At 48.1% G+C, this 16472-nt stretch overlaps 1 protein-coding gene across 1 annotated transcript in view; it reads left to right on the top strand.

The window, feature by feature from the left end:
* Positions 1-122: 122 nt before the first annotated feature.
* LOC139369530 (variant surface antigen E-like) overlaps positions 123-16472 on the top strand; it is a 58491-nt gene continuing 42141 nt past the window's right edge. Inside the window, exons 1-3 of the mRNA XM_071108772.1 lie at positions 123-236; positions 4063-4140; positions 10783-10860. Of these exons, the coding sequence (XP_070964873.1) occupies positions 123-236; positions 4063-4140; positions 10783-10860 (270 nt within the window). The remainder of the gene's footprint in view (positions 237-4062; positions 4141-10782; positions 10861-16472) is intronic.

Raw genomic sequence — 16472 nt, 5'->3', positions numbered from 1 at the left:
CTATACCTTACCCTAACCTTAACCCTAACCTTAACCACTCTTAAAACTATACCTAAACCTAAAACCTACTGACAGACAGTCTTTTAACCCAACCAACGGGTTAATCTAACAAGTGGGCAACCATGGGGCCTACTACTTTGGCCGGCCGCGCCCGGACCCACCCGGACCGCGCGCACATGTGTGGAGTGCACACCCCTCCCTTCCCCCCCTTCGGCTTCCACGTGTCAGAGATGGAAGTGGATCAACCGACTCAAAACTAGACAACCAAACACTTGCCAGTCACCGCTGCATTGCCTGACGGGGGGTCTGGACGCAGCAAGCCAAGGAAATTTTTATCCCTTTAAATTAACCGGGATCATCTCAAATCAGGCCTTTTCTAGGGGTGTTGATTCTACACCCAGTATACCTCTCTGTGAAATGGTTTGATGGTGAACAGGTTAAAAATAATCATTAGATTTAATACAACCTAAAATAGCTCTTACAAACCTCTGAAGGACATCACTCCTGAGACCTCCACCAACACACACTTCTACTCCTGAGAAACAACTAGAACGATGAAGAAATCAAGACCCACCTACTCCAAGCCTTCTCAACCAAGATTTTTTCATCAAAAGACCAAGAACTCATCAAAAGACCAAGAACTCTACAACCAGCCCCTGACCTTCAGATATACATCACCTCCTCTATTTTTTTTCAACTAAGAGGCAACATCCACCCTTCTTTTTTCACCAAAGAACAAAACATCATCACCCTGACACAGTGGAAACAGACTCCTACCCTCCCACAGAAACCCTGACGAACGTATTTCCAACTTAGGAGCAAAAAGAAACAAAATTATAAAATAGGTCCACCCCACTCACACCTCTGCACCATACACAAACACACCAAAAACCCAGGTAAGACCCCCACCCATAGGAGACCCACCCACACTACAAGCCTCAACCAGGAATGCCTGTCAACTGTACATCACAGGTACATACATGGGACAACCAAAAAAGGAACCACCTAAAAAACCACCCATCTGGATCAAAAACCTCTCTCACACAAGTAAACACCCATATTCAACACTGGACCCCCCCCCCCCAGGGAAGTATCCCCCACAGGACAGGTTGCATCAACTCCGGAGGACACACATCACTGGAAACAGCATAAAAAGTTTTTATGGACCCGTACATCCCATACTCCAAGTGGACTTGAACACAGCAAAACGGCCAAATCTACCGCATATCCGGGAACCCAAGTGGACAGGAACGCGATCAAAGCTAAAACTCCGCTAAATAGGCACCAACTAAAAAGATAAACAACACCATTCTCGATCCGAGGAAAAAGGAACACCCCCCTAGTAACACTACCTGCAACTATCCCCCAATTAAGAAACAAAGTTCAAGCCCTATAATACCACAAAAAGACCAAAGAACCACGGCTACTACTCTTCCCTGCACATCGCACCTTATTACATATGAGTAAACGTGACTCCACAAAAATCGGAGGAAAAAATAACTCAACCACATTCAAAGACCTATAACCAGACCTATGGGTCACCTAGAACCCCAACTAAAAATTCTACAGGAACCCACAGATGTCCACTCTATCCTCTACCTTTCCTGGACCCACAGAACCTCACCTTCGGGTATTCCCAGCCCCAAACCCCCTACCAGAGCAGACCGCTCCCAACGCTAACACACAAGTCAATGGTGACACAAAGGTCAAACACACACTTTTTACAGGAGGATCTATCATACTTCTACAAATCACAGGAACTCCACGTATGGCTCCTCTTGACCCCTAGGACTTCTAGTCTTACTTAAAATTCACCTGGCACCTCTCGGACACCCACAACCCAAACAGCACCCCAAAAGCAAAGTGTCTACTTCTCCTATACAAATTCCCCATTGGAATCAACGACGGAGGCCTTTCCATCACATAACAGACTACTAGACGCCTCTCCCCAAAAGCCAAGCGATCTCATTGGACAAGCCACGGCCGTTTCTCTCACATGAACACCGCATGCACACCTCATGCACCAATCGGATTCGACACCTGGCAAAACCACACCCCCCTCATTTCCTATAAAAGAGGAGCTTCCCTCAGCCTCAGTACCATTCTGCCTGAACATCTTTTGAAGACACTTCACCTGGAGAAGACACAAGCTGGACCTCTACCAAAGAACTGCACCCAAGATGACTACTCCAACTGAAAGACCAGACCCCAGCTCCATGCTACACCATGGATACACCTCACCTGGACCAAGCCACCAGCTGGTACTCCACACTCCCCATGAATATCCTTCTACTCCCTTTGGAACAAAAGGCCCCTAAATAGCTTCATGCTACACCCTGAATCTAGACCACTCCGAGCCGCTTTTAAATCCTTGCGATTCCTCCCCTAATCTAGGTACTCCTACATCACGGAACCCACCTCCCAGAGAATCAACGCCCTTTTTGGCCTTTTTTCAACGGACCTTCATAGACCTCCAAGACCGTCGAGCCTCAACTACACATATACCCACACACACACCCCATTTTCCCTGGTCCAAAATACGGCCTTTTTTACCGTACTACGACCAAGTGCACCTATTTTTGCACCTTTCTTTTCTCCTCCCTGCCACCTGATGAAGCCGAGTAAGGCAGAAACGCGTCGTGGCTGGGCTACCCCTAGATCCGCTGTGATGCTGTAAGGAAGGCAGATTCCACACGGACTTCGGGGGTATCTCCTTTTGGCTACCTATTTTCATTTGTACTTTTCTCTTACCCTTATTTTGAGTTTTACACAGGGACACACTACAACGGATGATCTACGAGACAACAAGGACCCCGGGCACTCTGATGGCAACCCAGACCCCCTACTCCACCTACAAACCGGGCCCAAAAATTTCGACGGGGCATAGATAATCACTTAGACCCTCTACACCTTTTAAGAAGAGACGCTCAGAGGGGCCAGCCGAAAAAAGTTTCGACTGGCAACCTAGTCTCATTGTAGGAACGTCGACTTCGCCTAACATAACGTCTCTTTTTCAGGCTTCAACAAATGGCACAACAGGCTCCCACCACTACAACCCCGACCACACAGGACAACCCGGCCTCACAAACCCAAGACCAACCGGAACCGAGAACAAAGAAACCCTTCTAAAAAAGCGGCCAAACCCCCACCATACCAGAGGACCCAGAGACCCGGTCATACCCTCATAAGGTTGACATAGGGAAGGGCTCCTTTTGGGCAACACAAACCCTCCTAACCTTCCCCCACATCATACCCTGACCAGGGTGATTGAGGGAACAGAGCAGAGGCAGAGTGTTAAGGTGGCCTCTGCATTTTCATCTCCATCCCATACCCAGACCTGGGTGGTATGGAATGATAATCAGCAGGAACAGGTTATAACTCCACAACCGTCTATCTCCACATACTCTTCCCAGTCAACACCATCATTCATGGGATTGCTGGACAGAACCATTGGATGACATCCCCAGCAGGCAACCAAACCCACAGCCAATCCAACATGATGGGAATCCAGGACCTTCTAGACACCTAGCCCCTCGAGAAGGACATGCCTCAAACCTACCAAACAGGTCACCTCTTCAAACAGAATACCACCACCGCTCACCACACCATAGGATGGAGAGATAGAACGTGGACACCCCAGAGGACGGTCCCCCACATAGGACCAGAGGGCACCAGTACCGGACCACCTTTATGAGCACTTAGACTCTGCGTGGAACTCAAAGAACACCAACTTCCTTCACCACAACAGAAGCTATCCATTCCTGGACCCTGACTCCGTGCTTTGTCCCCCTCCAGAAACTCCACGGACCGGATTAACCCACCCACTCCATCAAAACAGCAAACCCAGCCAAAAGGCGAAGCTCTCACCAATCCAGTGGAGAGATAGGACGTGGACACCCCAGAGGACGATCCCCCACACAGGACCAGAGGGCCCCAAAAACCAAACCACCTTTACAAACACTAAAGACGCTGCAGGAAAATCCAAAAACACCATAAACTTCCTACAACCCAACAGTAGCCATCGATTTGTGGACCCTGACCCCGTGCTCTGTCCCCCTCCAGAAACCACACGGACCGGATCAACCCACCTGCTCCATCCAGCAGCAAAACACAGCGAAAGGCGAAGCCCTCACCGATCCAGTACCGCAGGGTTAATGCCTCCACAGGTGGAACAATACCACAGCAAAATATAAGAAACCGTTTGGAACACCAGACCCTAACCACTACCACTCTGAAAAAAAACGGGACAACCTGGTCTCACCAACCCAAGACCCACAAGAACCAATGTTAAAGGAACTCTCCCAAGATAGAGGCCCAACCCTACCACACCCGATGGCCCACTTCCACCATACAACTCACCAAGCTACCGGGTGGTGACCCACATCCAGAAGAGACTACGGCCAAAATAACTACTCCCTCTTCACACACCGATCCTGGCCTCCCAAAGACCACAACAAAGGAACCAAAGAATCTCACCGGGACCCACGGACGGACCTCCCAAACCCCTCGAGGACCAACACCACTTCCCACGGGAACCGATGTCAAAAGAACTCTCCCTAGAAGCGGATCAACCCCACCATACCTGATGGCCTACCCCCACCATACAACTCACCCAGCTTCCGAGTGGCTACTCGCATCCCCCCAAAAAATGATGTCTCAAATCCAAAAAACTACTCCCTCTCCACACCCCCATCCTGGCATTCAGAAGGAACAAAAATCTTAAGGATTCCTTAATCAACAGCCACTTCCAAAAATAAACGAAGAACTCAAAAAATACAACCGAGACTCACGAACCTAGGATGGACCTCCCAAAAATAACCCTCAAGGACCAACACCACTACCACGGGCTGGACCACCACTGAGGCTTCCAGTACAGCGGAGGAACATCTGGACATACACTGCACCTGCACCTTACACACCCCACATCCCATACAAAAGACAGGGGGTCATTAAGACCACAAAAACAGACTTCCAATAGCACCATAGAGTTACCATGACCATGGACTCTCAATATAACTTTCCTGTAGCTACTTTACTAGCACCATAGAGTTACCATGACCATGGACTCTCAATAATACTTTCCTTGAGCCACTTTACTAAACACTATAGAGTTACCGTGACCACGGACTCTCAAAAAAAAAAAAAAAAATAAAATAAAATAAAATAAAATATGATTTTTTCTTTTTTCTTTTTTCTTTCTGGAAGTAAGGGTTACCATGACCATGGACCCTTGACGGAAAGAAACAATAAAATAGAACACAAATAGACCAAATTTAAACAAAAAAAACCTTCACCCACCTACCATCCTTCTAAAATATTTTTTGGAGACACCCACCAGCACCCCCAACGGACGAGAACCTTTTTTCTCCAACTACTCTGGGGACCCCGACCTTGGCGACTCCCCCGCAGCGATTACACCCTAAGCAATTAGGCCCTTCCATACACCAAGCAAGAAGACAGGAGGATATGGATAGACCGGACTCCTTCGGGACCTCTCGGGGTTCTGTTGGCAGACCAATCGGCTCAACCCTCCCAGCCCCTTTACACACGGGAGACTCACGTAACGCGCTGGACGACTATCTACCCCAGTTTAGAATTGGATTGGCAGTATGTCCAGTAGCGCATGGGTGGTCCTAGCGGGTTGGGGCAGTTAAGTCCTCGAAAAGAGGGGCTTTTGGGTCAGGCGCTGCGGCTGGAGGACTCGCATTGGCCGTGTAATCCCTGGGGTGCCCAGATAATGTCTGGCGGAGAATTGGATCCCACGGAATAATTCCCCTGGGAGGATCCCTTACCCCGCCGTACTTAGCCTGGACAACCGATCCACTTGTTTGACCTGGACTACGAACAAATTCACTGTCTAGGGAGGATATACCTCTGGAAACGTTACGATCCTGGAAGGGAGTAACTTCACTGGTCACTATCACCCAAAACCACTGAATCACTTACGACTGAGATGGTGGGGATAGAAACACCCAATTAACTTCTACTACTGCCGGACGTTTCATACGTAAGCCAGAGAAGGTTTGCCGGTTCCTAAACCCTCCATGCACCTACCGAAACACAGGACGAAACTCCAAGGGTAGTTTAAAGACTGACCACTTGACAGGGACACATGGCAACCGACTGAGGTCCGGACCTGCACAAGGTACGCAACTCGATGGTTTTGCCTGATCCTACGCCGAGTATACCCATACAGACCAGCTGGATTTGACTAGACATGGGTTAATTTGGAATTAGGATCCTGGAAGGGAATAACTCCTAATTACACACATGATTGAAAACATCCAGGACCAAAGACTGACGAACACTGAAGTAAATACATAGACAACATGGAGCTAAAAAAAAAGAAGGATCCGAAAGAGAGTAAACTCCTAAGTTGCACTATGCTTTCCACTTCCGTTGACATAGCGGACCAAGACATCATGACCATACCACTCGACATGGACACATGGCAACCAACCGAGGACCGGACCTGCATAAGGTACGCAACTCAAGGGTTTTGCCTGATCCTAAGTTGAGTTGACAGACTTACCTAAACCATTCTGAAATACTATACCTAGCCTTAACCCTAAACCTAACTCTAACCTTAACCACTCTAAAAAACCCTTACCTAACCCTAACCCTAACCCTAAACCCTAACCCTAACCCTAACCCTAACCTTAACCCTAACCCTTACCTAAACCTAACCTTAACCATTCTAAAAAACTATACCTTACCCTAACCTTAACCCTAACCTTAACCACTCTTAAAACTATACCTAAACCTAAAACCTACTGACAGACAGTCTTTTAACCCAACCAACGGGTTAATCTACAAGTGGGCAACCATGGGGCCTACTACTTTGGCCGGCCGCGCCCGGACCCACCCGGACCGCGCGCACATGTGTGGAGTGCACACCCCTCCCTTCCCCCCCTTCGGCTTCCACGTGTCAGAGATGGAAGTGGATCAACCGACTCAAAACTAGACAACCAAACACTTGCCAGTCACCGCTGCATTGCCTGACGGGGGGTCTGGACGCAGCAAGCCAAGGAAATTTTTATCCCTTTAAATTAACCGGGATCATCTCAAATCAGGCCTTTTCTAGGGGTGTTGATTCTACACCCAGTATACCTCTCTGTGAAATGGTTTGATGGTGAACAGGTTAAAAATAATCATTAGATTTAATACAACCTAAAATAGCTCTTACAAACCTCTGAAGGACATCACTCCTGAGACCTCCACCAACACACACTTCTACTCCTGAGAAACAACTAGAACGATGAAGAAATCAAGACCCACCTACTCCAAGCCTTCTCAACCAAGATTTTTTCATCAAAAGACCAAGAACTCATCAAAAGACCAAGAACTCTACAACCAGCCCCTGACCTTCAGATATACATCACCTCCTCTATTTTTTTTCAACTAAGAGGCAACATCCACCCTTCTTTTTTCACCAAAGAACAAAACATCATCACCCTGACACAGTGGAAACAGACTCCTACCCTCCCACAGAAACCCTGACGAACGTATTTCCAACTTAGGAGCAAAAAGAAACAAAATTATAAAATAGGTCCACCCCACTCACACCTCTGCACCATACACAAACACACCAAAAACCCAGGTAAGACCCCCACCCATAGGAGACCCACCCACACTACAAGCCTCAACCAGGAATGCCTGTCAACTGTACATCACAGGTACATACATGGGACAACCAAAAAAGGAACCACCTAAAAAACCACCCATCTGGATCAAAAACCTCTCTCACACAAGTAAACACCCATATTCAACACTGGACCCCCCCCCCCCAGGGAAGTATCCCCCACAGGACAGGTTGCATCAACTCCGGAGGACACACATCACTGGAAACAGCATAAAAAGTTTTTATGTTGTTTTAAGTTTTTACCCGTACATCCCATACTCCAAGTGGACTTGAACACAGCAAAACGGCCAAATCTACCGCATATCCGGGAACCCAAGTGGACAGGAACGCGATCAAAGCTAAAACTCCGCTAAATAGGCACCAACTAAAAAGATATAAACAACACCATTCTCGATCCGAGGAAAAAGGAACACCCCCCTAGTAACACTACCTGCAACTATCCCCCAATTAAGAAACAAAGTTCAAGCCCTATAATACCACAAAAAGACCAAAGAACCACGGCTACTACTCTTCCCTGCACATCGCACCTTATTACATATGAGTAAACGTGACTCCACAAAAATCGGAGGAAAAAATAACTCAACCACATTCAAAGACCTATAACCAGACCTATGGGTCACCTAGAACCCCAACTAAAAATTCTACAGGAACCCACAGATGTCCACTCTATCCTCTACCTTTCCTGGACCCACAGAACCTCACCTTCGGGTATTCCCAGCCCCAAACCCCCTACCAGAGCAGACCGCTCCCAACGCTAACACACAAGTCAATGGTGACACAAAGGTCAAACACACACTTTTTACAGGAGGATCTATCATACTTCTACAAATCACAGGAACTCCACGTATGGCTCCTCTTGACCCCTAGGACTTCTAGTCTTACTTAAAATTCACCTGGCACCTCTCGGACACCCACAACCCAAACAGCACCCCAAAAGCAAAGTGTCTACTTCTCCTATACAAATTCCCCATTGGAATCAACGACGGAGGCCTTTCCATCACATAACAGACTACTAGACGCCTCTCCCCAAAAGCCAAGCGATCTCATTGGACAAGCCACGGCCGTTTCTCTCACATGAACACCGCATGCACACCTCATGCACCAATCGGATTCGACACCTGGCAAAACCACACCCCCCTCATTTCCTATAAAAGAGGAGCTTCCCTCAGCCTCAGTACCATTCTGCCTGAACATCTTTTGAAGACACTTCACCTGGAGAAGACACAAGCTGGACCTCTACCAAAGAACTGCACCCAAGATGACTACTCCAACTGAAAGACCAGACCCCAGCTCCATGCTACACCATGGATACACCTCACCTGGACCAAGCCACCAGCTGGTACTCCACACTCCCCATGAATATCCTTCTACTCCCTTTGGAACAAAAGGCCCCTAAATAGCTTCATGCTACACCCTGAATCTAGACCACTCCGAGCCGCTTTTAAATCCTTGCGATTCCTCCCCTAATCTAGGTACTCCTACATCACGGAACCCACCTCCCAGAGAATCAACGCCCTTTTTGGCCTTTTTTCAACGGACCTTCATAGACCTCCAAGACCGTCGAGCCTCAACTACACATATACCCACACACACACCCCATTTTCCCTGGTCCAAAATACGGCCTTTTTTACCGTACTACGACCAAGTGCACCTATTTTTGCACCTTTCTTTTCTCCTCCCTGCCACCTGATGAAGCCGAGTAAGGCAGAAACGCGTCGTGGCTGGGCTACCCCTAGATCCGCTGTGATGCTGTAAGGAAGGCAGATTCCACACGGACTTCGGGGGTATCTCCTTTTGGCTACCTATTTTCATTTGTACTTTTCTCTTACCCTTATTTTGAGTTTTACACAGGGACACACTACAACGGATGATCTACGAGACAACAAGGACCCCGGGCACTCTGATGGCAACCCAGACCCCCTACTCCACCTACAAACCGGGCCCAAAAATTTCGACGGGGCATAGATAATCACTTAGACCCTCTACACCTTTTAAGAAGAGACGCTCAGAGGGGCCAGCCGAAAAAAGTTTCGACTGGCAACCTAGTCTCATTGTAGGAACGTCGACTTCGCCTAACATAACGTCTCTTTTTCAGGCTTCAACAAATGGCACAACAGGCTCCCACCACTACAACCCCGACCACACAGGACAACCCGGCCTCACAAACCCAAGACCAACCGGAACCGAGAACAAAGAAACCCTTCTAAAAAAGCGGCCAAACCCCCACCATACCAGAGGACCCAGAGACCCGGTCATACCCTCATAAGGTTGACATAGGGAAGGGCTCCTTTTGGGCAACACAAACCCTCCTAACCTTCCCCCACATCATACCCTGACCAGGGTGATTGAGGGAACAGAGCAGAGGCAGAGTGTTAAGGTGGCCTCTGCATTTTCATCTCCATCCCATACCCAGACCTGGGTGGTATGGAATGATAATCAGCAGGAACAGGTTATAACTCCACAACCGTCTATCTCCACATACTCTTCCCAGTCAACACCATCATTCATGGGATTGCTGGACAGAACCATTGGATGACATCCCCAGCAGGCAACCAAACCCACAGCCAATCCAACATGATGGGAATCCAGGACCTTCTAGACACCTAGCCCCTCGAGAAGGACATGCCTCAAACCTACCAAACAGGTCACCTCTTCAAACAGAATACCACCACCGCTCACCACACCATAGGATGGAGAGATAGAACGTGGACACCCCAGAGGACGGTCCCCCACATAGGACCAGAGGGCACCAGTACCGGACCACCTTTATGAGCACTTAGACTCTGCGTGGAACTCAAAGAACACCAACTTCCTTCACCACAACAGAAGCTATCCATTCCTGGACCCTGACTCCGTGCTTTGTCCCCCTCCAGAAACTCCACGGACCGGATTAACCCACCCACTCCATCAAAACAGCAAACCCAGCCAAAAGGCGAAGCTCTCACCAATCCAGTGGAGAGATAGGACGTGGACACCCCAGAGGACGATCCCCCACACAGGACCAGAGGGCCCCAAAAACCAAACCACCTTTACAAACACTAAAGACGCTGCAGGAAAATCCAAAAACACCATAAACTTCCTACAACCCAACAGTAGCCATCGATTTGTGGACCCTGACCCCGTGCTCTGTCCCCCTCCAGAAACCACACGGACCGGATCAACCCACCTGCTCCATCCAGCAGCAAAACACAGCGAAAGGCGAAGCCCTCACCGATCCAGTACCGCAGGGTTAATGCCTCCACAGGTGGAACAATACCACAGCAAAATATAAGAAACCGTTTGGAACACCAGACCCTAACCACTACCACTCTGAAAAAAAACGGGACAACCTGGTCTCACCAACCCAAGACCCACAAGAACCAATGTTAAAGGAACTCTCCCAAGATAGAGGCCCAACCCTACCACACCCGATGGCCCACTTCCACCATACAACTCACCAAGCTACCGGGTGGTGACCCACATCCAGAAGAGACTACGGCCAAAATAACTACTCCCTCTTCACACACCGATCCTGGCCTCCCAAAGACCACAACAAAGGAACCAAAGAATCTCACCGGGACCCACGGACGGACCTCCCAAACCCCTCGAGGACCAACACCACTTCCCACGGGAACCGATGTCAAAAGAACTCTCCCTAGAAGCGGATCAACCCCACCATACCTGATGGCCTACCCCCACCATACAACTCACCCAGCTTCCGAGTGGCTACTCGCATCCCCCCAAAAAATGATGTCTCAAATCCAAAAAACTACTCCCTCTCCACACCCCCATCCTGGCATTCAGAAGGAACAAAAATCTTAAGGATTCCTTAATCAACAGCCACTTCCAAAAATAAACGAAGAACTCAAAAAATACAACCGAGACTCACGAACCTAGGATGGACCTCCCAAAAATAACCCTCAAGGACCAACACCACTACCACGGGCTGGACCACCACTGAGGCTTCCAGTACAGCGGAGGAACATCTGGACATACACTGCACCTGCACCTTACACACCCCACATCCCATACAAAAGACAGGGGGTCATTAAGACCACAAAAACAGACTTCCAATAGCACCATAGAGTTACCATGACCATGGACTCTCAATATAACTTTCCTGTAGCTACTTTACTAGCACCATAGAGTTACCATGACCATGGACTCTCAATAATACTTTCCTTGAGCCACTTTACTAAACACTATAGAGTTACCGTGACCACGGACTCTCAAAAAAAAAATAAAAAAAATAAAATAAAATAAAATAAAATATGATTTTTTCTTTTTTCTTTTTTCTTTCTGGAAGTAAGGGTTACCATGACCATGGACCCTTGACGGAAAGAAACAATAAAATAGAACACAAATAGACCAAATTTAAACAAAAAAAACCTTCACCCACCTACCATCCTTCTAAAATATTTTTTGGAGACACCCACCAGCACCCCCAACGGACGAGAACCTTTTTTCTCCAACTACTCTGGGGACCCCGACCTTGGCGACTCCCCCGCAGCGATTACACCCTAAGCAATTAGGCCCTTCCATACACCAAGCAAGAAGACAGGAGGATATGGATAGACCGGACTCCTTCGGGACCTCTCGGGGTTCTGTTGGCAGACCAATCGGCTCAACCCTCCCAGCCCCTTTACACACGGGAGACTCACGTAACGCGCTGGACGACTATCTACCCCAGTTTAGAATTGGATTGGCAGTATGTCCAGTAGCGCATGGGTGGTCCTAGCGGGTTGGGGCAGTTAAGTCCTCGAAAAGAGGGGCTTTTGGGTCAGGCGCTGCGGCTGGAGGACTCGCATTGGCCGTGTAATCCCTGGGGTGCCCAGATAATGTCTGGCGGAGAATTGGATCCCACTCAATAATTCCCCTGGGAGGATCCCTTACCCCGCCGTACTTAGCCTGGACAACCGATCCACTTGTTTGACCTGGACTACGAACAAATTCACTGTCTAGGGAGGATATACCTCTGGAAACGTTACGATCCTGGAAGGGAGTAACTTCACTGGTCACTATCACCCAAAACCACTGAATCACTTACGACTGAGATGGTGGGGATAGAAACACCCAATTAACTTCTACTACTGCCGGACGTTTCATACGTAAGCCAGAGAAGGTTTGCCGGTTCCTAAACCCTCCATGCACCTACCGAAACACAGGACGAAACTCCAAGGGTAGTTTAAAGACTGACCACTTGACAGGGACACATGGCAACCGACTGAGGTCCGGACCTGCACAAGGTACGCAACTCGATGGTTTTGCCTGATCCTACGCCGAGTATACCCATACAGACCAGCTGGATTTGACTAGACATGGGTTAATTTGGAATTAGGATCCTGGAAGGGAATAACTCCTAATTACACACATGATTGAAAACATCCAGGACCAAAGACTGACGAACACTGAAGTAAATACATAGACAACATGGAGCTAAAAAAAAAGAAGGATCCGAAAGAGAGTAAACTCCTAAGTTGCACTATGCTTTCCACTTCCGTTGACATAGCGGACCAAGACATCATGACCATACCACTCGACATGGACACATGGCAACCAACCGAGGACCGGACCTGCATAAGGTACGCAACTCAAGGGTTTTGCCTGATCCTAAGTTGAGTTGACAGACTTACCTAAACCATTCTGAAATACTATACCTAGCCTTAACCCTAAACCTAACTCTAACCTTAACCACTCTAAAAAACCCTTACCTAACCCTAACCCTAACCCTAAACCCTAACCCTAACCCTAACCCTAACCTTAACCCTAACCCTTACCTAAACCTAACCTTAACCATTCTAAAAAACTATACCTTACCCTAACCTTAACCCTAACCTTAACCACTCTTAAAACTATACCTAAACCTAAAACCTACTGACAGACAGTCTTTTAACCCAACCAACGGGTTAATCTACAAGTGGGCAACCATGGGGCCTACTACTTTGGCCGGCCGCGCCCGGACCCACCCGGACCGCGCGCACATGTGTGGAGTGCACACCCCTCCCTTCCCCCCCTTCGGCTTCCACGTGTCAGAGATGGAAGTGGATCAACCGACTCAAAACTAGACAACCAAACACTTGCCAGTCACCGCTGCATTGCCTGACGGGGGGTCTGGACGCAGCAAGCCAAGGAAATTTTTATCCCTTTAAATTAACCGGGATCATCTCAAATCAGGCCTTTTCTAGGGGTGTTGATTCTACACCCAGTATACCTCTCTGTGAAATGGTTTGATGGTGAACAGGTTAAAAATAATCATTAGATTTAATACAACCTAAAATAGCTCTTACAAACCTCTGAAGGACATCACTCCTGAGACCTCCACCAACACACACTTCTACTCCTGAGAAACAACTAGAACGATGAAGAAATCAAGACCCACCTACTCCAAGCCTTCTCAACCAAGATTTTTTCATCAAAAGACCAAGAACTCATCAAAAGACCAAGAACTCTACAACCAGCCCCTGACCTTCAGATATACATCACCTCCTCTATTTTTTTTCAACTAAGAGGCAACATCCACCCTTCTTTTTTCACCAAAGAACAAAACATCATCACCCTGACACAGTGGAAACAGACTCCTACCCTCCCACAGAAACCCTGACGAACGTATTTCCAACTTAGGAGCAAAAAGAAACAAAATTATAAAATAGGTCCACCCCACTCACACCTCTGCACCATACACAAACACACCAAAAACCCAGGTAAGACCCCCACCCATAGGAGACCCACCCACACTACAAGCCTCAACCAGGAATGCCTGTCAACTGTACATCACAGGTACATACATGGGACAACCAAAAAAGGAACCACCTAAAAAACCACCCATCTGGATCAAAAACCTCTCTCACACAAGTAAACACCCATATTCAACACTGGACCCCCCCCCCCCAGGGAAGTATCCCCCACAGGACAGGTTGCATCAACTCCGGAGGACACACATCACTGGAAACAGCATAAAAAGTTTTTATGTTGTTTTAAGTTTTTACCCGTACATCCCATACTCCAAGTGGACTTGAACACAGCAAAACGGCCAAATCTACCGCATATCCGGGAACCCAAGTGGACAGGAACGCGATCAAAGCTAAAACTCCGCTAAATAGGCACCAACTAAAAAGATATAAACAACACCATTCTCGATCCGAGGAAAAAGGAACACCCCCCTAGTAACACTACCTGCAACTATCCCCCAATTAAGAAACAAAGTTCAAGCCCTATAATACCACAAAAAGACCAAAGAACCACGGCTACTACTCTTCCCTGCACATCGCACCTTATTACATATGAGTAAACGTGACTCCACAAAAATCGGAGGAAAAAATAACTCAACCACATTCAAAGACCTATAACCAGACCTATGGGTCACCTAGAACCCCAACTAAAAATTCTACAGGAACCCACAGATGTCCACTCTATCCTCTACCTTTCCTGGACCCACAGAACCTCACCTTCGGGTATTCCCAGCCCCAAACCCCCTACCAGAGCAGACCGCTCCCAACGCTAACACACAAGTCAATGGTGACACAAAGGTCAAACACACACTTTTTACAGGAGGATCTATCATACTTCTACAAATCACAGGAACTCCACGTATGGCTCCTCTTGACCCCTAGGACTTCTAGTCTTACTTAAAATTCACCTGGCACCTCTCGGACACCCACAACCCAAACAGCACCCCAAAAGCAAAGTGTCTACTTCTCCTATACAAATTCCCCATTGGAATCAACGACGGAGGCCTTTCCATCACATAACAGACTACTAGACGCCTCTCCCCAAAAGCCAAGCGATCTCATTGGACAAGCCACGGCCGTTTCTCTCACATGAACACCGCATGCACACCTCATGCACCAATCGGATTCGACACCTGGCAAAACCACACCCCCCTCATTTCCTATAAAAGAGGAGCTTCCCTCAGCCTCAGTACCATTCTGCCTGAACATCTTTTGAAGACACTTCACCTGGAGAAGACACAAGCTGGACCTCTACCAAAGAACTGCACCCAAGATGACTACTCCAACTGAAAGACCAGACCCCAGCTCCATGCTACACCATGGATACACCTCACCTGGACCAAGCCACCAGCTGGTACTCCACACTCCCCATGAATATCCTTCTACTCCCTTTGGAACAAAAGGCCCCTAAATAGCTTCATGCTACACCCTGAATCTAGACCACTCCGAGCCGCTTTTAAATCCTTGCGATTCCTCCCCTAATCTAGGTACTCCTACATCACGGAACCCACCTCCCAGAGAATCAACGCCCTTTTTGGCCTTTTTTCAACGGACCTTCATAGACCTCCAAGACCGTCGAGCCTCAACTACACATATACCCACACACACACCCCATTTTCCCTGGTCCAAAATACGGCCTTTTTTACCGTACTACGACCAAGTGCACCTATTTTTGCACCTTTCTTTTCTCCTCCCTGCCACCTGATGAAGCCGAGTAAGGCAGAAACGCGTCGTGGCTGGGCTACCCCTAGATCCGCTGTGATGCTGTAAGGAAGGCAGATTCCACACGGACTTCGGGGGTATCTCCTTTTGGCTACCTATTTTCATTTGTACTTTTCTCTTACCCTTATTTTGAGTTTTACACAGGGACACACTACAACGGATGATCTACGAGACAACAAGGACCCCGGGCACTCTGATGGCAACCCAGACCCCCTACTCCACCTACAAACCGGGCCCAAAAATTTCGACGGGGCATAGATAATCACTTAGACCCTCTACACCTTTTAAGAAGAGACGCTCAGAGGGGCCAGCCGAAAAAAGTTTCGACTGGCAACCTAGTCTCATTGTAGGAACGTCGACTTCGCCTAACATAACGTCTCTTTTTCAGGCTTCAACAAATG

The sequence above is a fragment of the Oncorhynchus clarkii genome, chromosome 17 (genome assembly GCF_045791955.1).
Source record: "Oncorhynchus clarkii lewisi isolate Uvic-CL-2024 chromosome 17, UVic_Ocla_1.0, whole genome shotgun sequence".
Taxonomy (NCBI): Eukaryota; Metazoa; Chordata; class Actinopteri; order Salmoniformes; family Salmonidae; genus Oncorhynchus; species Oncorhynchus clarkii.
Note: the sequence above shows the minus strand (reverse complement) of the source record. Positions and strands in the feature narration are given on the sequence as shown.